Consider the following 21,642-nt stretch of genomic DNA (forward strand, 5'->3'; position numbering starts at 1 on the left):
TTTTTTCCTTTTTTGGTGAATTTCGTTTTGATCTTTTTACAATCTACGAATTGAGGCTCTATTGTATACTGCTGTTTAGAAAATGTCTCTAATCCATACACACACAAATGCATATAATTACATTCGTATTTATTTTCTCTTGCTCTCTTTGCAGCTGACCCATCAGCTCCTTTCCTTATTCACCAGACCTGCCTTAACCTTCAATGCATTCGTGGGCTCAACCCAGCCCATGTCTGTGGGCCGTGAGGAGATTGAGGAAGCTGGTGCTGCATCCTCCTACTGTCAGTGTGTGCCTAAACCTCATCTTACCCCCTCGGCAACCCTAAGAGCTCCACAGTTACTGGCTACAGGAGGTACATGTACTTTTTTTGTGCATGCACAACCTTTTGAGTAATCATCAGCCCCCTTTTTTCTAAATGGGGTTGGGGTATGGTGTTAACTGTTGCCATCTCTCGATTCAGTGCCACACTCCTGCCTTCATCACTCATGCCTATCACAGATCTTCTTTCACACAGTCCATCCACCTCTTTGCTGGACTTCCTTGTTTCCTGTTATCTTCTTCTTGTCTGTCCCAAATCATCTTTCCCAGATTGTCATCTGTGTTTTCTGCACGTGTCCGAACAGCAGCAATCGTTCTGTTTGATTTTTTTCTGCAATTGCAGCTACTTTGGCTTCTGCTCTTATGTCCTCATTTCTTCGTCTGTCCCACAGTGTGTATCCTACCCACCCTCCTCAGGCAGTTAATTTCCATCACCTCTAGCTTCATCATAGTCTCTTCCTTTACTGCTCAGGTTTCTGTACCGTACAGTAGCACTGGTTGCACAACTGCCTTGTACACCTTACTTTTCAGCCTCTTTGGAATTCTTCTATCATAGACTGCACCCAAGACTCTATGCCAGTTGGCTGCAGCCCCTCTGATTCTAGCTTTGACCTCTTCATTCAGACTTCTCTTCTTCTGAACCACTCTTCTAGACACTTGAAGCTGTTTACCTGTTCCACTATCTTCCCTTGTCTCAATTCACAGCTCCTTCTGATTTCCCCAGTTTGTTGCCATTAGCATTGTCTTATCTTTGCTTAGTTTAATCCCATGTGCCTTCAGTACTGCATTCCATTCCCCCTATCCTTTGCTGAAGTTCTTGCTCAGAGCTTTCCTGTAATGCCACATCATCTGTATACAGCACTTTGTTGATCTGCCCCCTCAGACATATTTGTTATGTAGTCCATCACCAGTATGAGCGGCAGTGGGCTCAGAGCTGAACCCTAGTGCACACCCACTACCTCTGGGAACACCTCTGTGAGGCCAAACACTGTTCGTACTTGAGTAATTGTGTAGTTGTACATAGCTTGCACTAATTCTGCCAATGTTTCTGGGACTTCGAACCACCGCTGTACTGCCCAAATCAGGTTTCTTGGGAACTTGTCATATGCTTTCTGCATGTCTAGGAATACCCAGTTGGACTATTTCCTCATCTCTAGCTTCTCAGCCATGTGTCTCACTGCAAACATCGGGTCAGTTGTGCTACGTCCTGATCTGAATCCAAACTGTTCATCTTCAATCTTACATTCTACTACTCTGCATAGCTGTTTATCAATCACCCTCTCTGGGACTTTAATGCAGTGTGACAGGAGTTTGATGCCTCTGTACTGCCCACAGTTGTAGATGTCTCCTTTGTTGTTGTACACTGGCTCACAAGTATGCTTTTCTCCAGACATCTGGAGTATGCCTTTCTGTCCACACTGCTGAGTACCCTCAGGAGCCATTTCTCCCCCGTTTGACTTAGCATCATTATCATATCTGCTGTAACCTCATTTGAGCCTGCTGCTTTCCCCTTGCTTCATTTTTCTTAGTGCTGCTCTTACTTCTTCTAGGGTGGGTTCCTCTTCTTGCATTGCAGGCTGTGTCTGGGGCAATACAGTTTATGTGGGGTTTTCTTCATTCACTTTTAAGCAAGCAGTGTATATTTGCAGTGAGAATCTCACCAGACACTTAATACTGCTGTTGCAGGAAACCTAGGCAGCCTCCCTTCCCTCAGGATGAATGAGCCGTTATGTCTCCGTTCCTCCATCTGATGGGTGCTCCCAATGCTTGTGCTGTTAGTCTGACATTGGTCACATGAGGCATAATTAGAGCTTTATCCCTCTGCACCACGGGGCTGGATGTGATTGCATTCATATTTAGCTGTAGCTGCAGCCATCAACATGTCTTCTCCATCACCCATTATACCTCCAGAACACCGCACCACATCCAATCTCAAAAATGGAACCAAGAGGTTTTGTTTCCTGATCACTACACTTCTAGTAGTATGCTGGCAAATACTGAAATCATTTACATAAATACATCACAGCCTATTTTGCACCTGTTACAAACCACCCAGCAAGACATCTTCCATAGACAGCTATGCATACAAGGATGTAAACCAAAATGCACAGTATTTTACCTGCTGGGCTTTGCCTCCACACTCCACAAATGTGGAAGCTCTTCCCATGTACTCCTTACTTATATATACTAACTTTATGGTCACACTTCAGCCAAAGAAAATGCACTATGCTAGTCTATAATCATCTTCATGTGAATCTTTTATAACAATAATAAAGCTATGATTTTTGACACTTTTTGTACCCATCAACAGTTTGCACTCAAAAGTACAGCTGCTTTTGTGAGTGTATGTAATCAGTGTGTGTATCTGTCTGTCTTCTGTGGTTTGACCATAAATTTTTTTGCTACTGTTTCCTCTTACTGCTTGTCGATCCATCAGACCCCTCCCCCTAGTTAGTTCACCAAATGGCTCCATTAGCCCAGTTTGTTCCCTGTCACCACGGCGAAGATCATCATGGAAGAAGGGGTATCATTGACAGCCGTCAGGGTAGCTCCACCATTTTTCTTTGAGCTTCTCTATCGCTAACTGCACTCTTCCTGGAAGGCAACAGGCAGTGTTGTGAAATGGGCTGTCCTTGGAGAGTGTCCCCAGCAAGCAGCTCCACCCCTCCCCACATGGCACAAGCTATTTTCCTCATCTCCATCATGGAGATCCACTACTCAGTTTACTCCCTCAGTAGACCTGAGGAAGCCAAACCCCTTTACTCATTCCTCTCCCTGTCTGGCTCCTCCATTACCAGGGCCATTAATTGAACTACAGTCATCTCGGTTGTAGTCACGGCTCCATTCTTCTGTATCATGATGCCAGGCTCTGACCTTAAATTTAATGGTTAATTTTTTTATTACTGTTGAAAGCTGTCAGCTGAACTGTTTCTAAATTTTATTTATAGAAAACTTTTTCCTTCAGCAAAATCAGATAATTGAGAAATGTGCTCTGTTTGATATGTGAAGGTTGCTATACTTCTTCTGCATTGGATTGCCATTAAAAGCTTTATATTACACACAGGTAAAGTCCTTTAAGTATCGTGCACATTATGTATTTTGCTGAAGCAAGTCTGTGCTTTTTGATGTGTTGTGCTGCAAGTGGAATTTGTGCTTTGAGCACAGAATTGAGAAGAACAGCATAGGTTTGTTAGGCAAGTCTGCCCTACAATGCTGTAAGGACCTCTCCTTGTAACCTTTGTTAATTAGACCACCTCATAAATCAATTCAGGATGTGCAAATGCACTGCTACTTGTTAATAAAATGTTGCATCTTTTAATGTTATAAGTAAATAAATGAAAACCGTTTTTACATTTCACATGTGAATATTTTTCTTTTCCCAGAATATCATCAGGGAAGCTGATCTCCAGGACCAATCGTTCTGGTAATGTTGCACTTCAAACGTTAACTGAATGTCGAAATCTTGCAGTGACTGGCCTTAATATGTTGACTGTTGAACAGGGGCAGTCGGAACAGGACATTTCTTGCACAGGTCAGATTTGTGCCCTTGCTGGTGCTGTCCATCTTCTTCCATTAGTGGAGTATTATGTCAGTCTTTATTGTCAGACTTTAGAAGCCCAAGAAAACTTGGTAAAGTCTCCTCGATCGTTGTGTCCTAATTCAGAAGGAAGTACGGTAGTAAATGCCGAGAACCAGTGTGGCTTAGAAGACTTTGCACTTACTGCACTTGGTGTTCTGTACCATTTGACATTTCACAGTAGGGATGTTGTCCGCCACCTGCTGTCTCCTGTAAATAGTGCAAGTACGAAACCAGCTCAGACTGCAGAGATTAGAAAAATGCAGACTGCCTCCTGTTTTCCGACTGATGCGGATCCAGGGCCGTCAAAGGTACAAGATGAAGAGCTAGTTGTGCCACCAAAATATGTACAAGATGGACCATATTTGCACCCTTTACTCAGAAAATTGCTTCAGCTCATGGACCCTTCTTTTATAGGCACTTCAAACCGAAGAGAAACTTTCATTTGTCAGAGTTTGAAAGTTCTTGTGAAACTTGCAGAAAATTCCACTTTAGAGCTTCTGCCAAGGTAAAATTGAGTAGCCAATGCTGTAATGTTTTTACAAATGGGTTTGTGTGTAGCTCTACTTATAATGTTGTAGACATCTGTTCTACCTCTTGTGACTTTGTTGCCATAGTGCCTGCTCTCCCCCCCCCCCCCTTTTGTTGAAATGTTATTTCCCATTAATGATTAAAAAAAGTGCAGCTGTTTCACAGAGGAATAACTGTGGAGGTGTGAAGGGGAAGCTGACCCAGGTACAAGGGATCACAGGGAATGCTCAATATAATCTGCTGGTAGTGCAGTACCGGCCAGCATTCTGATGATGGATTTGCGGTCAGGACTGAAGCTCTTCAACACTCCCAAGTCTCTGGTGTTTAGACTATAGGAACCTATATTTTTAACCTTGCTACAGTTTGAAAGTTTGAAGATCCTTTTTTCTGCACTTCAGTTGGGAATTGAAAACCCCCCGATGTTCTTCGTTCCACATTGCTGCAGTCCTAACTATTGGGTAGTCCGCTGTCCAGTCGGCCCGAATACCAAAGTATAAGGCTGACGTCGGTCAGGGCGCATTAGACTGACGTCAGTACGTCAGGGTACTAATGCGCATGACCGACGCCATATCCTCAGTCTTTTTTGCCGCATGGTCCGATGCAGAAGCAGTTTTGCGAGTGCAGGTTGGCGTTCTGAAATTTTCTGAAGTCGGAGTTTCAGACCGAATCAAAGTTGGCTAAGTACTCCGTTGTAGAACATTTTGGTTTTTACTTGTCTCAGTATTTAACCGGATGTCAGAAAAAGTGAATAACTGTATTTCTTGTGGGAAACAGATACCTCATAGGGATTACCATACCTTGTGTATACCTTGTTTAGGGCCTGAGCACGACGTTGTTGGATGCCGCTCTTGTGCTAGATTTAACAAACACACTATTAAGAGAAGGTTAGACTGTGCCAGGTTAGTGTTTGGGAAGCGTTGAAATTATAAAATGCCGTCGGATGCTCCGACGCCCGCTTCGCCCAAAAGCGCAAGGACAAAACAGCAAAGCCTAGGGTTGATGAACCGGCAGTCCCAGACGTCGGTTCTTTAGAAGGCTCAGTGGAGCCAGAGGTTTTGCCAGGAGTTTCTTTGGAGTCTCAGGCAGAGACTTTACTGTTACAGGATGTGCCTTCTCAGGAGGTAGGCCAGGCTGAAGGGGCTTCTCAGGTAACTGTTCTTCCCTCTCTTCCCAAGGTAGTTAGAGCCTCTCCTTCTGTTTCCAAAACTTCTTTGAGAGGTAGGCCAAGTTTAGCTTCAGTGGGGGCTTCTCCTAGCACTTCAGGTTCTGTGCCTAAGAAACATATGCTTAAAATGGCAGAAGATTTGATTACTATGATTAGAGGTTCTATGCCCCTCCTGATAAGAGGCCTAGGGTGGAACCTGAGTTTGAGAGTTTTGAACAGTGTTCAGAGGCTTCTGAGTCTTCATGAAGATTTGCAAGAGTATCCTCCTTATTCTGATTCTGATGTGGATGATTCCACTCCTACAGCTTCTCCTCCTGAGGATTTCTCATTTTCAGAGACTCTGCATTCCATGAGGGAACACTTTAAATGGGAAGGCCAGGATTACTCTGATTCCAGGAAAAGGCTTAGGGAATTCTTGTTTTACCCCAGCATAGGCCCTTAGCTATACCTCCTGTGTTGAATGTGGTGGAAGATGTTTTGCAGAGGCTTCCCTGAATCCTGATTCTTTGCCTCCTGCTCCTGTTAAACCTGATAGGTACTATAGGGTGCCTGAAGCTCATAAGTATCTTTTAAGAGTCCTAGGGCAGACCCGAAACTGTATCTCAGGGACCTAAAGGTGTTAAGGCCTCTGTTGTTAAAAACCCTGTTCCCACTGACAAAGAGGCAAGGGCTTTGGATAGATGGGGAAAGAAAGTGTATACTTCTTCCACTTTAGCCATGAGGGCGTTGAATTGTCAGTTTCACATGCTAAAATATCAAAATTATCTCCTTTCACAATTGAAATCTAAGGTGGATGCTTTGGCGGAAGGTATTGAGTGTAAAGAGTTGCTGGATTTAGTTCATGTGTCTGAACAAGTGGGTAAGCATTCTTTGCAATGTGGTTTTGATGCTGTACAGGCCTCCTCGAGGGTGGCTGCCACTAGTTCTGTTCTTCGCAGGCATGCCTGGTTGAGGGATCAGAATTTAGCTGAGCATGTTAAGACAAGGATTTTGGATGCTCCTTTACAGTCTGATGTGGTGTTTGGTTCACCTGTGGAAGCAGTTTTAAAGAAAATGGAGGACAAAGCTAAGTCTATGCAAACTGTTAAAGATTTTTTGCAGGTGCAGCCACCGAAGTTTAGTAGAAATTGGCCTACTAAGGGATGGACATATCCTGCTTATGATTCCCAGTCTAGGGGTAGGTCTAGACGTGGTAGGGGCAGAGCTCAAGGTTCTTTTAGGCCTAGAACAGGGAGTTCACCTGCTCAGACTTCTGGTGAGGGCAGGGGTCAGTCCTTTCGTAAACAGACCCAATGACCTGCCTTTTCAGCTGCCAGTAGATTCTCGTCTGGCAGCTCCCTTGGGAGGAAGACTGTCTCTTTTCAAAGAAAATTGGGATTTAATTACTCAAGACAGATGGGTGTTGGATATCATTCACCACGGTTACAGGTTTTATTTCCATACATTGCCCCTTTCAAAGGCATGCCAGACGTTCCTCCTCCACAAAGGACAGAGGCTCACAAGCAAATTTCTCTGTTACTCCAAATAGGGGCCATTCAGCCAGTCCCTGTATCAGAAAGGGGCCTAGGATTTTATTCTCGCCTGTTCCTAGTACCAAAGAAGGGGAACACGTGGAGACCAATTTTGGATTTATCTATCCTCAACACTTATCTGGACATTCCAAAGTTCAAGATGTTGACGTTACAACAGCTTTTACCTCTGCTGGGCAAAGATCACTGGATGGTAACTTTAGATCTCAAGGAAGCTTACCTTCATGTGCCTATAAGACTAAGTTGCAGGAAGTATCTGCGTTTTCGAGCTGGAAATTCTCATTATCAGTTCTCTGCATTGCCCTTTGGCTTATCTACTGCGCCCAGAGTATTCACAAAGGTTCTGGCTCCAGTGATAGCTTACTTCAGGCTACAAGGAATTCAAATCTATCCTTACTTGGACGATGGCCTGATTCTGGCTCAAGAAAAGGAAGACCTTCTACAGCATCTGGAATATGTTATAGCAGTGCTAAGATGCCTAGGGTATTCTGTGAACGAAATAAAGTCCAGTCTAGTACCCTCTCAAGACATGTGCTTTCTGGGTGTGAGACTGAATACAGCAGCCCAGATGGCCTTTTAACCCCGGACAAACAAAAGAGTCTATCCTTTTACTTCCATCAACTATCTCATCAGTCCGTGCTGACTGCAAGGACAGTCCTTCAAGCATTAGGGTTCATGGCATCTTGTATTCTGGTGCTTCCCAATGCCAAACTGCATATGAGGAAGCTGCAATGGTATCTCAAAAATGTATGGACACAGCACTGCCAGGATTTGGACACTGTCATTCAAATAATACCTTGCCTTCAAAAAGAATTTTTGTGGTGGGCTCAGGAATGTCACCTAAACAAGGGACTCTGTGACCCGGCCAGAGGCGAGTCAGATTTTAACGACAGATGCCTCGGACATTGCTTGGGAGCTCATCTAAATGGAAAGTGGATACAAGACAAGTGGCCTGCCAGACTACAGCATCTACATATCAACATGAAGGAGATGTTAGCAGTCCAGTTTGCATTAATGGCTTTCAAGGAGTTACTTCTTCCAGGGCAGGTGTTGATTCTAACAGACAACACAACTGTCATGTGGTACATCAACAAACAAGGGGGAACACATTCTTATCCTCTATGCAGGCAAGCAATGATTTTATGGGAGACTGCGCTCAGCTTGCAACTAACTCTTCAGGCAAGGTTTCTGCCGGGAGCACAGAACTCCTTAGCAGATGTGTTAAGCAGACAAATCATGGATCCCCACGAGTGGAAACTGGATCTTCATGTATTTCAGAAATTGACAGTGTCCTGGGGAACTCCAGACATAGATCTGTTCGCTTCTCCACTAAACCACCAGCTGCCAAAGTTTTGCTCGAAGGGGTTTCATCACACAGCTTGGAAAGTGGATGCTCTTTCTTTCAGTTGGAAAAATCTTCATGTGTATGCCTTTCCACCTCTGCCTCTTCTTCCAAAGGTGCTCTTAAAGGTCAGACAAGACAAGCCAAGGATGATTTTAATAGCTCCAGATTGGCCTCGGCAACACTGGTACCCACTACTAAGGAGTCTGGTAAGGAAGCCTCCATGGCCTTTACCTTTGATTCCACATCTGTTATCTCAGAAGGACGGTCATCTGCTCAATGTCAAGCTCCACTCTCTTCATCTAACAGCCTGGCATATTCTGTGTTGAAACACAGCAGGTCTCAACTTCCTCAACAAGTTTTAAATGTGATTATGGAAGCTAGAAGACCTAGTACAAGGAAAGTGTACGCAGAAAAATGGAAGAGATTTTTATTTTGGAGTACAGCAAAGAATTTGGAGATTTCTGAGCCTAATTTGAGTGTGGCTCTTCAATATCTTACTGAGTTATTGGACAAAGGTTTGTCCTTCTCTTCCATTAAGATTCATGCTGCAGCAATTTCAGCTCACTATGATTGTGACCCACCATTGTTTTCATCCTTTGTTCAAGCAGTTTCTTAGAGGGGCAAAGAATATAAGACCCCCAAGAGCTCCTACTCCTGCTTGGGATCTCAATTTTGTGTTGGAAAAACTTACTCTACAACCTTTTGAGCCTGCGGCTACTGCTGAATTGAAATACTTGTCATGGAAGACTGCTTTTCTGTTGGCTATTACTTCTGCAAGAAGGGTGTCTGAGTTGCAGGCCCTTATGGCAGTAGAGCCCTTTTTGATTTTCCATAAGGATAGAGTATCATTACGTACTAATCCTTCTTTTATGCCTAAGGTGGTTTCTAGTGTGGCTTTAAACCAAACTATTCATTTGCCTACTTTTTATGCAGACCCACAAAATAAAGGGGAAAAGATTTTGCACACTTTAGATGTGCACAGGCAATGCGTTATTATTTGAGCAGGACTAAGGATTTTAGGCAGTCTCAGCAGTTGTTTGTTTCTTTTGCTTTGAGTTCGCAGGGCAAGCCTGTGTCAAAACAAACTATTTCTAGGTGGATTGGGTTTTGCATTGCATTTTGTTATTCCCATCATGGCAAGGAGATTCCAGCTGGGATTAGGCCTCATTCCACTAGGGCTACTGCCACTTCAACAGCATTTCTAAGGGGTGGCAACTAAGGATATTTTGGAGGCAGCTACTTGGAGTTCAGTGCATACTTTCTCTAAGCATTATCACCTTCCTCTCTACTCTAAGTCTAGGGCTGGTTTTGCCACAGCTATTTTGCAAGGCATGTTGTCAGCTCCTGCTTCTTTATGATTTGCCAGCCTCCCTTACCTCTGCTTTGGGATTCTACCCAATAGTTAGGACTGCAGCAATGTGGAGCGAAGAACATAGTACAGTTTTGTACCTACCATAAATGTAGATGTTCGAGGATCCACATTGCTGCAGTCCAATTTACCCTCCCTCCTTCCCTCTGTGTTTAGGGGTGGTTGTGTAGGTGAGGTTATATGCTGATATTTTTGTATATATTGTACATATTTTTGGTGCAGGTAGATTGGGCCTTGTCTTTTTAGGGTCTTCTGACATCTGGGGCAAGAAAAGACTGAGGATATGGCGTCGGTCATGCGCATTAGTACCCTGACGTACTGACGTCAGTCTAATGCGCCCTGACCGACGTCAGCCTTATACTTTGGTATTCGGGCCGACTGGACAGCGGACTACCCAATAGTTAGGACTGCAGCAATGTGGATCCTCGAACATCTACATTTATGGTAGGTACAAAACTGTACTTTTTGTCCTCGACTTCTAGCTTTGGGAGAGGGGTTGGGGTGAGTACCAGGTTAGGGAGTTGCACAGGACACCAGAAAAGCTAGCTGCAGCTCTGCTGTTTAGTATAGCCTGACAGGTGTCTCTGTGTGCCTCTCTCTCTCTCTGTCTCTGTCTCTCTCTGTCTCTTGTCTCTCTCTGTGTCTCTCTCTGTCTCTGTGTCTCTCTCTGTCTCTCTGTCTCTCTCTCTCTCTGTCTCTCTCTCTCTCTGTCTCTCTCTCTGTCTCTCTCTCTCTGTCTCTGTCTCTCTCTCTCTCTCTCTGTCTCTCTCTGTCTCTCTCTCTCTCTCTCTCTCTCTCTCTCTCTCTCTCTGTCTCTCTCTCTCTCTCTCTCTCTCTCTGTGTCTCTCTCTCTCTCTCTCTCTCTGTCTGTCTGGGTCTCTCTCTGTCTGTCTGGGTCTCTCTGTGTCTCTCTGTCTCTCTGTGTCTCTGTGTCTCTCTGTCTCTCTCTGTCTCTCTGTGTGTCAGTAGTCTTGTGATGCTGTTTCATGCAGTATGACTGTGTTGTCCTTTTCATTTTCTGCTTTTGTATTTTACAGTACTCTTCCTGTCAGAATTCTCCATTGATGTATATTTCGTATCACCCACAAACTTGAATCAGTAGGGTTGTAATTTATTATGCTTCCTTTAGTAGCAGTGGGCATATGTGCTGTCAGGTTTTACTTAATGTGTTTTGTATTTTAACCCCAAAGTTTTCATTATAGCTTGAGCTCTGTAAGCAAAAGCATCTTATCCCAATCAAAACATGTTTGCCACGTTTACTTTTTGTTAGGTGGTTTGAGGAGATGTAGTTGCCTTGTAAGTGTAGTGCTAAAGTACTGAACACTGCCAAAGACTTGCATGTCAGTTACTAAATGCAAGTACATATGCTTCATCAAAGTGAGCTGCAACTTACGAGTGTTCAAAATCCTCACTGTCCAAGAGACACTGGATGTGCTGTAGCCTCTGTAAGGTATTTTAGTGTGTGTATGTGTGTATATATACAGATGTGTCATCAAACATCAAGTGCTTGTAAAAGCACACCAAGAAAAAGCAATCTTTTTAGTTTGAATCTGATGAGATCAAAAACAAAAATTAAAACTAATAAATCGGGTGTTGTCCTCTTCATTCTTCCTCACTAATGAGCTCGGATCTGACTCTGCTGCATATACTAGACTTCAGATCCAGCTCTCGAGCTCTTCCTTCTACCCATAATGCTCTACTCCATCCCCATTGCCCCAGATCTTGTTTGCTGCCATTGTGGATAGACGTGGGTTCTGCTTTTGAGCATAGTAAGCAGATTTTCTTCCAATAGTTAATTGATAAATTTTATATAGCCCTTCTTAAAACTTGTTAGTTTTTTCCCTCTCTATACTCCCTTTTAGTGGTCCCTGGCATTAGTAGAAAGTCCAAGAAAGGTGCAGGAGAATCCTAAGTTTTTATAGTCTTTGTACCATTGTTGGTGCTTACCTTTACCTGTCATGTATTTTCCTTAAATAACATAGCTGGTATTTTTTTTCCATTTCCTTTCTTTTCCCTGGCTGTTTTTGGCTAATATTACAAATTTTCTTTCAAAAAGAAAAAAGATTTTCTTTTCTTTTCTTAATTCAATTTTTTTTTCACTTTTTAACTACATCAGAGAAACCAAACAGATTTAAAAAGTGCACATGTGGGCATAAGATTCCAAACTCAGATTCCCACAAGAAGTGCTTTATTGTGTAAGACCAGGCCATCTTAACATGGCCTGTTTAGTTAGTGCCACATTTAATCCAAGAGATTTATCAGATGGGCGTAATAAGCTCTTCCTTAAAGGGTTACTTTCTGTTTCTTCTGGGACTCAAACCCCCTTTAAACTATCTAAATCCATTTCTTCAGATTTCAGGAAGAGGTCTCCTTTGAAATTGGCCAGAGTTCCACAACCAACTCCTTCTACCTCAGCTTCATATGACACAATCTATCCTGAGACACGCCCAAGCCTGTCCCTCATTAATTACTCTTGTCTCCGCTTATGTCCCTAACCGCAAACTTCGTAGCTCTGACCAACACCTACTCCAAATCTCCAAACCTAATAAAACCATAGGTAAAAAGTCTATATATTCATGCAGTCTCCACTGACTGGAATAACCTCCCTCTCCCCATCGGATCTCTCCAAAACTTACCCAATTTCAAAATACCCCTAAAGGATTACCTGCAGAAACCATGGTCCTGCCCCTGTAAAGACCCCACTTGACCCCCCCTGCTTGTAAGCCTGCTTCACCTTTCCTTCCACCTATACTTCCTTTTTCTCAACATCTACTTAGTTCTTACTAAGCCCTGCCATACGCTCTACCCCCTCCTCGCCTTTCACCTTTAATCGTTTATTTCTTCTCTCTTCTCTCTATCAGTCCTGAACTCCTCTTCACTTGTTTTTCCATCTAAATAGAACATTCAACTCATCATATAAACCTATCTTGCAAACTTTTCTAGTCTGTATTTTTTTCCATTTTTATATGCAACTGTAAATAATTCTGGTATCTAACTGTAAACACTGTTGCAACTGTAAACTTGTTTAAACATTGTATTCTGGAGCTTTTCTCCTCGATTCCCTGCTGAAAAAGGGCACCTGCCCAGCCAGATTAACCCAGTTAACAAATGGCAAATAAATAAATAAAAATTCCCAAGGGCTTCCTTGGAACCAATGGAAAAAATCAGAACTATCTTAGATCCTAAGCCTCTTGGCCTTTCCTCAAACCCAAAGCCATTATCTGATCCAAAAGAGTTAGCTCCTCTAGTTAAATCCCCTTGGCTGTCTAATTCTTTTTCAGATCCTGTACCCCAGAGTATGCAGAAAAAACTATTTCTCCTTCTCTGCCCACTCAATTGTTCCAGACTCTGAAGAAACATTCTCAGCCCCCTTCCATGATGTCTTCTAGGTCTTCCAGAAGTCTGTCAGAGGTGGATGTGGATAGGATGATGCATAAATTCCTTAGAGCTCAGATCCACATGGAGGCTGTTCCAGCTCCGTCCCCAACTGGATCCATGAGTGTGCCTATGAAGTCCATTGTTTTTCCCTCTCTGATCCAACCAGTGGTTTTGGAGCCCAAGCATGGGAGGTCCTTGAGAGTCTGTGCTTCGGATCCAAGGAGAGTTCCTTCCTCCACTCTGATGATCTCCCTGACTAGTTTTGCTCCAGTACCCTCAGATCAGTGTGGGTGTTGGAGCCAGATCTGAGGTGTGGGGGTTGGCTCCATTTTTGTGGGATCTGTCCCTTCCACTTGAAGCCTTGGCCCTGGATAGCTCGGATCCAGTTCTCCCCTTGAGGCTCTGATCCGGGGGTGACCCCGACCTACCCCCTTCGGAAGCTTTGGCTCCGAGTGGAGAGGGAAGGGTTCCCCTGGTCCCTCGCCATTCAAGGTCATAGAAAGAGCTTTCTCTTTCCATAGAGAACATCCGTCTCATGTCTCTGACCCTATCCCCTATCCCTCTTTGGCTTCGAGCTCTGAGTCCTTTAGACCTATTCCAGAGGGAAAGCCAGTTCCAGTTATTCTCCAGACAGTTTCAGCAGAAAAACTCCCCCCTCTCTTCTGATACCTCCAGTGAGCATCCCACAGAGGGAGAGCCCTTGGAAGAGAATGTTAGAGGAATCTCACAGACTCCCCCATGGGGTCTGTCATGGAAGACACTAATGAGGGAGGAAGATCCCTCAGATCACCACATGATATCGCTTTTGGAGATATTCTAGGAATCATGAAGCAGAAAGGTGACTGGTCATCCAAAACTTCTCCTCCTGAAGAATCGATTTTCTTGGAGGCTTTTGGTGTTGGCTCATCTGTGTCTTGGGTGACCCCCCCGCCCCCCGGCAGCAAGCTTATTGACCTGGTTTCCTGCCAGACACCGTCAACCCCATACTCAAGCACCTCCTTCAAACCACTTTCACTGGAGCAAAGGACTATTTGTTGATGCTCTGGTGGTGGCGGCAGCCACTAAAATATCTAGCTGCATAGATTGTCAGTGTACCAAGCAGGAAGTGTGGAGCACTCGACAGATTTGGAAAGTGAGTGTTCACTTCAACTACCTTCACTCTGAGGTCAGTTAATTACTTGCCACATTTTACTAGGCTCCAGAGAGTTTTGACTAAAGAACTATCAAATTCTCTGAGTCCATATCTGCTGAGGATTTCAAGAGGACTTCTTCTCAGCTGGCCAGTCTTTTGCCTATTTTAATTGTGTCTATGACATTAGTATATCACACAACTGAGGGTTGCCTCACGAGCAGCCAGTTCAGGTATCTCCATAAGGACACAAACCTGGATGCAGTTGTCTGACTTTGGAGAGATCTTTAAGACATCTTTTATTAATGCCTTATTTGGTAGATAGAACATCCTTGTGTGGGCCATTCGTTAAGGATGCACTTACCCACAGCGAACAAGAAGGAAAGGCCCTGTCTACCCTGGGTATCAAGTTTTCTGCCCTCATCAGATTTTCTGGAAACCAAAGAGATGGTAAGAAAATGTATTTCCATAAATCTCTGAGACCTTTCCAGGATTTGCATGGAGATGGTTCCTGCAGAGGAAGAAATTCTAATGGTAGGCGTCCCTCTAGAGGCAGAGGAGACCCGCAGAACAAGGGATCTGAAGTTGTTGATGTCCTTGTATTCTCGTGTTGCAGTATTCATAACCTTAGGGATTTGCTGCCTGCAGCACCGGACATCCGGCCAATATAACAAAGTTTTAGATGCCAGTGTATGTGTGACGTTGCATGCAGGGGCCATAAACTAATGGCTATATCTGTGACATCTGCATGTACCCAACCCAGAACCTTTGTGCCGCAACGAGATTCAGGCATCCAATTGCCAGTTCTGCAATCCGGCATTTGCTCGACATTAGACATCTGATTTGGATGATCATTTCCTGGCTGTCCTCACGGAGATAAGTACCCTTGTGGGAATTTTCTTTGCTGTTTTTGCAGATGTACATTTCTTTTGTAAAGGAAAGTGTGCTTGTGGTAGGCAAATCCCGTATAAGGACAGACACGAGCAGTGTTTATTTTGCTTAGGGGAGGCTCACGATTGCAAAGCCTGTAACATTTGCCAGTCCTTTGTTCCGAAAACCCTTAGAAGCCGCCTGGCAGCTTTAAAACTGTATTTAGAAAATCAGCACCTCAGACGTTTGGCATCTGGTATGGAAGGTGGAGCAGGCCCCTCCAAGGAGCCGCCAAGGAAGAAGGCCAAGAAACTTGGGCCTGACGCCTAAGCTGCGCCTCAGATGTCCAGTGAGATCCTAGAGGTGAATATCAGCACAGGATCTCTCTGGACGTCTGGTATTGCGCAGCAGCCGGAAACTGAAATGGAAGCCAGTTCTGTGGATACCCAGAGTACGTGTGCTGAGTTTTTTCAACCAACAGAACCTGATGGTGAGGGGGAACCATGGCTTCTGGCTTTGGAGGGCCCTGCTACTACTTCAGCCTTGTCATCCACTATTACAACGGCTCCTAGGCCCACTTCTGTTCCTTCCACTTATTTAAAAAGGGAGCAAAAGGAGAAATACACTTCAAAAGGCTCTACTCCACCCTGGGAGACCTTCTCCCAGACTCTGTCCAAGTACTTTCAGGTTCTTCAGGCACTGTCTGAGGAGGAGTCTTCCTCCTCAGATGAGTCCTTAACTTACTGCTCCCAGTTACCCCAAAGATTTTGTTACCACTGAAAAAGAAAAGTCTCTTACTCCCAACTCTCCTGGAGAAGATTTCCCCTTTGGAGATACCATTTCTTTGCTTAGACAACATTTAAAGTGGCAATTATCAGATGTCTCTGACACAAAAAAGAGATACTTTGAACTATTACAGATGGAGCAGCCCTTACCATCTGCAATCCCACCTTTATTTACAGCTTTACAGGATGCTTTTTCTGCTGCCTCACAAAGCCCAGAATCACAGCCTCCTGCTTCTAAGAGACCAGACAAATTCTACAAAGTGTCTGCCAAGGAGCAGTACCCTTTCAAAAACCCTCCAGCAGATCCTGCAGTCACCTGATAAGTCCTCTAGGCAACTACCTTCCTCTTCCCTGTTTCCAACAGATAAAGATAGTAAATTTATGGACAGATTAGGGAAGAAGATATATACTACTTCTACCTTGGCCAATTAGGGCTATTAATTATCAGACCCATATGGCCAAGCTTGCTCTGGATTCCCTGACCAAGGCCTCTACTCTTCTGTCAGAGGTTCCAGAATCTCCTGTTAAGGCTCAATTAAGTACCCTTCTATCCATGGTCTCTCAAGTGACCAGACACTCCATTAAGTGCAGCTAAGATGCTGCCGAAGCTTCTTCTAAGTCTACTGATTCTGGCTTTGTGTTAATAAGATTTCCATAGTTGAGATTTCAGCCCTTGCCTTTGGATGTCCAAGCTACATTGTTGGATACACCCTTGGACAGCAAAGCCCTCTTTGGAGCTGCCTCTGCAGAGCTACATAAGTCTCTACAAGAAAAAGGTAAAGATTTACAAAATTTAAAACCTTTACTAGTCTTACCTAGCCCTGGATTTCATAAAAGTTACCCCCAAAGACCTAGCTTTGTCAAGTGGCAGTCCTCTCATCCCTCTACAACTCAGTCCAGGGAACGAAGGCATACCAGAAAACAATCTACCCCCAGGACTTCAACCACCTCCACTCCATCATCCTTTCAGAGGCTGCCAGACCAGACCAAGACGGAGCTCCTCCACTGTGACTCTCATCTCGTAACCAGTTTCACCCCCATCCCTATGTCTAACCCTTCCCTACCCTCCTGGCATTAAAATTACCTCAGACAAGTGGGTGCTGTCTATCGAGAGGGGATACTTTATGACTTTATTTCCAGGGAAAACCTCAACCCCCTCACAATCAGCTGCCACTATTTCCCTCTATCCTGAACCAACTTGTATCTCAGGGGACTATAGAAAATGTACCAGAGGATCAGTTAGCCAAGGGATTTTATTCAAGGATATTTTTGGTCCCAAGAAAAGATGGCCCTTGGAGGAGACCCATCCTCGACTTATCCCACCTCATCCTCTTCCTCAGAGTGCCCATTTTCAAAATGCTCACATTGCAGCACTTTCTTCCCCTCATACCTCAGCAAGCATTCTTGGCCTCCCTGGATCTGAAGGATGGTTGCCTACATATCCCCATCTTCATAAATTACAAAAAATATTTACGTTTCTCAGTGAGTTCATCAGATTTTCAGTTCTCTACCTTACCCTTTGGCCTCTCCACAGCGCCAAGAGTATTCACAAACTGCCTAGCCCCAGCCATTGCACACTGCAGATGGCAGGGCATACAAATTTATCCTTACTTTGATCTTATTCTGCACCAGAATCCACTAACCCTGTTCCAACACTTGGACATGGTTTGCAAGTTTCTACAGAGTCTAGGCTATATAGTGGATTACCTAAAGTATCAAATGACTCCTTTCCAAGACCTTGTCTTCCTGGAGTGCAGGATAAGGACAGACTTTCAGTCCTTGTCCCTCCCCAGAAAGTGGAATTTCTTTCTCTGTTCTTCCACTCCCTGCTACCTCTAATTACCATCTCAGCCAGGGAGTTTCTCAGGATACTAGGGCACATGGCCTCCTTGATTCCCATGATCCCTGTAGCCAGAATGCACATGAGGAAGTTTCAGTGGGTCTTGAGAAACTTATGGAGCCAACACGGAGCCAACACACTCATCCCTTGGAAATAAAACTTGTTCTTCTTCCCTGTTTAAAAATGGAACTCTCCTGGCAGATTGCCACCATTACCCTCAATCAATAGGTACCTTTGTAGATACTCCCACCCAAACAGCATCTATACACAGACGTGTCAGATTTAGGATGGGGAGTGAACCATTCAAGAAAGGAAGGACCACATCAACCTAAAAGAGCTAAAAGCCCTATCCTTGGCTATGCAGGCCTTTCAAGGCATCCTTCTGCCAGGCACCCTGAAGGTCATCACAGACAGCATGACAGTCCTTGTGGTACATAAGCAAGGAGGAACAAAGTCTTACCCCCCCCCCCCCGCAGCCTGGCTATACAAATATGGTCTCTGGCAGCAGCAGTTCAGATTCACTTGCAGGCAGTTTACATTCCATCAGAAGAAAATGGGATGGCAGAACCTTAACACCCTCCCATGAATGGATGCTTCACAGGGAGGTATTCCAGCATCTAATTCACAGGTGGAGTATTCCTCAAAAGATCTGTTTGCCTCCCCCCAGGACAAACAGACGCCCCTCTTCTGCACAAGGCTCCCCCATCCACAAGCATGGAGGGTGGACAGCTTCTCCTTTTCATGGGAGGGAATGTTCTTTTATGCCTTCCCTCCATTTCCTCTGATTCACAAAGTCCTCCTGAAAATACAGAAGGACAAGCCAAAAATCCTGCAAGTGACCCCTTTTTGTCCAAGAAAGCATTGGTTTCCCCTACTGTACCTTTTAGCCCAGGGCAATCACCACTGGTTACATCACCACTTTGACCTACTCACACAAGACAAGGGGATCCCTTATTCACCTCCATCTACTCAATCTCAAATTGACTCTGTAGGTGATAGGGTTCTGATCCCCTTGAGGTACCTATACTCAGAGGACATACTCAATGTCCTGCAGGAGGCCAGGAAACCAAGTACCAGGAGAAATTACTTGTATTGAAGTGGAAAAGATTCTCCCGCGGGTGCCTCAAGAGAAAATGGGGCCCATTTCTAGATGTTCTTCATTCCACATTGCTGCAGTCCTAACTATTGGGTAGTCCGCTGTCCCAGTCGGCCCGAATACCAAAGTATATGGCTGACGTCGGTCAGGGCGCATTAGACTGACGTCAGTACGTCAGGGTACTAATGCGCATGACCGACGTCATATCCTCAGTCTTTTTTGCCGCATGGTCCGATGCAGAAGCAGTTTTGCGAGTGCAGGTTGGCGTTCTGAAATTTTCTGAAGTCGGAGTTTCAGACCGGATCAAAGTTGGCTAAGTACCCCGTTGGGGAACATTTTGGTTTTTTCTTGCCTCAGTATTTAACCGGATGTCAGAAAAGTGAATAACTGTATTTCTTGTGGGAAACAGATACCTCATAGGGATTACCATACCTTGTGTATACCTTGTTTAGGGCCTGAGCACGACGTTGTTGGATGCCGCTCTTGTGCTAGGTTTAACAAACGCACTATTAAGAGACTGTTAGACTGTGCCAGGTTAGTGTTTGGGAAGCGTTGCAATTATAAAATGCCGTCGGATGCTCCGGCGCCCTTCAATCAAAAGCGCAAGGACAAAACAGCGAAGCCTAGGGTTGATGAACCGGCAGTCCCGGACGTCGGTTCTTTAGAAAACTCAGTGGAGCCAGAGGTTTTGCCAGGAGTTTCTTTGGAGTCTCAGGCAGAGACTTTACTGTTACAGGATGTGCCTTCTCAGGAGGTAGGCCAGGCTGAGGGGCTTCTCAGGTAACTGTTCTTCCCTCTCTTCCCAAGGTAGTTAGAGCCTCTCCTTCTGTTTCCAAAACTTCTTTGAGAGGTAGGCCAAGTTTAGCTTCAGTGGGGGCTTCTCCTAGCACTTCAGGTTCTGTGCCTAAGAAACATATGCTTAAAATGGCAGAAGATTTGATTACTATGATTAGAGGTTCTATGCCCCTCCTGATAAGAGGCCTAGGGTGGAACCTGAGTTTGAGAGTTTTGAACAGTGTTCAGAGGCTTGAGTCTTCTGGAAGACTTGCAGGAGTATCCTCCTTATTCTGATTCTGATGTGGATGATTCCACTCCTACAGCTTCTCCTCCTGAGGATTTCTCATTTTCAGAGACTCTGCATTCCATGAGGGAGCACTTTAAATGGGAAGGCCAAGATTACTCTGATTCCAGGAAAAGGCTTAGGGAATTCTTGTTTTACCCCAGCATAGGCCCTTAGCTATACCTCCTGTGTTGAATGTGGTGGAAGATGTTTTTGCAGAGGCTTCCCTGAACCCTGATTCTTTGCCTCCTGCTCCTGTTAAACCTGATAGGTACTATAGGGTGCCTGAAGCTCATAAGTATCTTTTAAGAGTCCTAGGGCAGACCCGAAACTGTTTCTCAGGGACCTAAAGGTGTTAAGGCCTCTGTTGTTAAAAACCCTGTTCCCACTGATAGAGGCAAGGGCTTTGGATAGATGGGGAAAGAAAGTGTATACTTCTTCCACTTTAGCCATGAGGGCGTTGAATTGTCAGTTTCACATGCTAAAATATCAAAATTATCTCCTTTCCCAATTGAAATCTAAGGTGGATGCTTTGGCGGAAGGTATTGAGTGTAAAGAGTTGCTGGATTTAGTTCATGTGTCTGAACAAGTGGGTAAGCATTCTTTGCAATGTGGTTTTGATGCTGTACAGGCCTCCTCGAGGGTGGCTGCCACTAGTTCTGTTCTTCGCAGGCATGCCTGGTTGAGGGATCAGAATTTAGCTGAGCATGTTAAGACAAGGATTTTGGATGCTCCTTTACAGTCTGATGTGTTGTTTGGTTCGCCTGTGGAAGCAGTTTTAAAGAAAATGGAGGACAAAGCTAAGTCTATGCAAACTGTTAAAGATTTTTTGCAGGTGCAGCCACCGAAGTTTAGTAGAAATTGGCCTACTAAGGGATGGACATATCCTGCTTATGATTCCCAGTCTAGGGGCAGGGCTCAAGGTTCTTTTAGGCCTAGGACAGGGAGTTCACCTGCTCAGACTTCTGGTGAGGGCAGGGGTCAGTCCTTTCGTAAACAGACCCAATGACCTGCCTTTTCAGCTGCCAGTAGGTTCTCGTCTGGCAGCTCCTTTGGGAGGAAGACTGTCTCTTTGCAAAGAAAATTGGGATTTAATTACTCAAGACAGATGGGTGTTGGATATCATTCACCACGGTTACAGGTTTTATTTCCATACATTGCCCCCTTTCAAAGGCATGCCAGACGTTCCTCCTCCACAAAGGAAAGAAGCTCACAAGCAAATTTCTCTGTTACTCCAAATAGGGGCCATTCAGCCAGTCCCTGTATCAGAAAGGGGCCTAGGATTTTATTCTCGCCTGTTCCTAGTACCAAAGAAGGGGAACACGTGGAGACCAATTTTGGATTTATCTATCCTCAACACTTATCTGGACATTCCCAAGTTCAAGATGTTGACGTTACAACAGCTTTTACCTCTGCTGGGCAAAGATCACTGGATGGTAACTTTAGATCTCAAGGAAGCTTACCTTCATGTGCCTATAAGACTAAGTTGCAGGAAGTATCTGCGTTTCGAGCTGAAAATTCTAAATATCAGTTCTCTGCATTGCCCTTTGGCTAATCTACTGCGGCCAGAGTATTCACAAAGGTTCTGGCTCCAGTGATAGCTTACTTCAGGCTAAAAGGAATTCAAATCTATCCTTACTTGGACGATT

The 21,642-nt window shown here is 44.5% G+C and overlaps 1 protein-coding gene across 2 annotated transcripts in view; it reads left to right on the forward strand.

Moving 5' to 3' along the window:
• The window catches only part of LOC122806743 (ATR interacting protein), a 1,230,392-nt gene that overhangs the window by 712,116 nt on the left and 496,634 nt on the right, over positions 1 to 21,642 (forward strand). For both annotated transcript variants that reach the window (XM_044077416.1, XM_044077417.1), the window contains exon 9: positions 3,703 to 4,404. In XM_044077416.1, coding sequence (XP_043933351.1) covers positions 3,703 to 4,404 — 702 coding nt within the window. The remainder of the gene's footprint in view (positions 1 to 3,702; positions 4,405 to 21,642) is intronic.

The sequence above is a fragment of the Protopterus annectens genome, chromosome 7.part0 (genome assembly GCF_019279795.1).
Source record: "Protopterus annectens isolate FY-2018-M chromosome 7.part0, PAN1.0, whole genome shotgun sequence".
NCBI classification, from domain to species: domain Eukaryota; kingdom Metazoa; phylum Chordata; order Ceratodontiformes; family Protopteridae; genus Protopterus; species Protopterus annectens.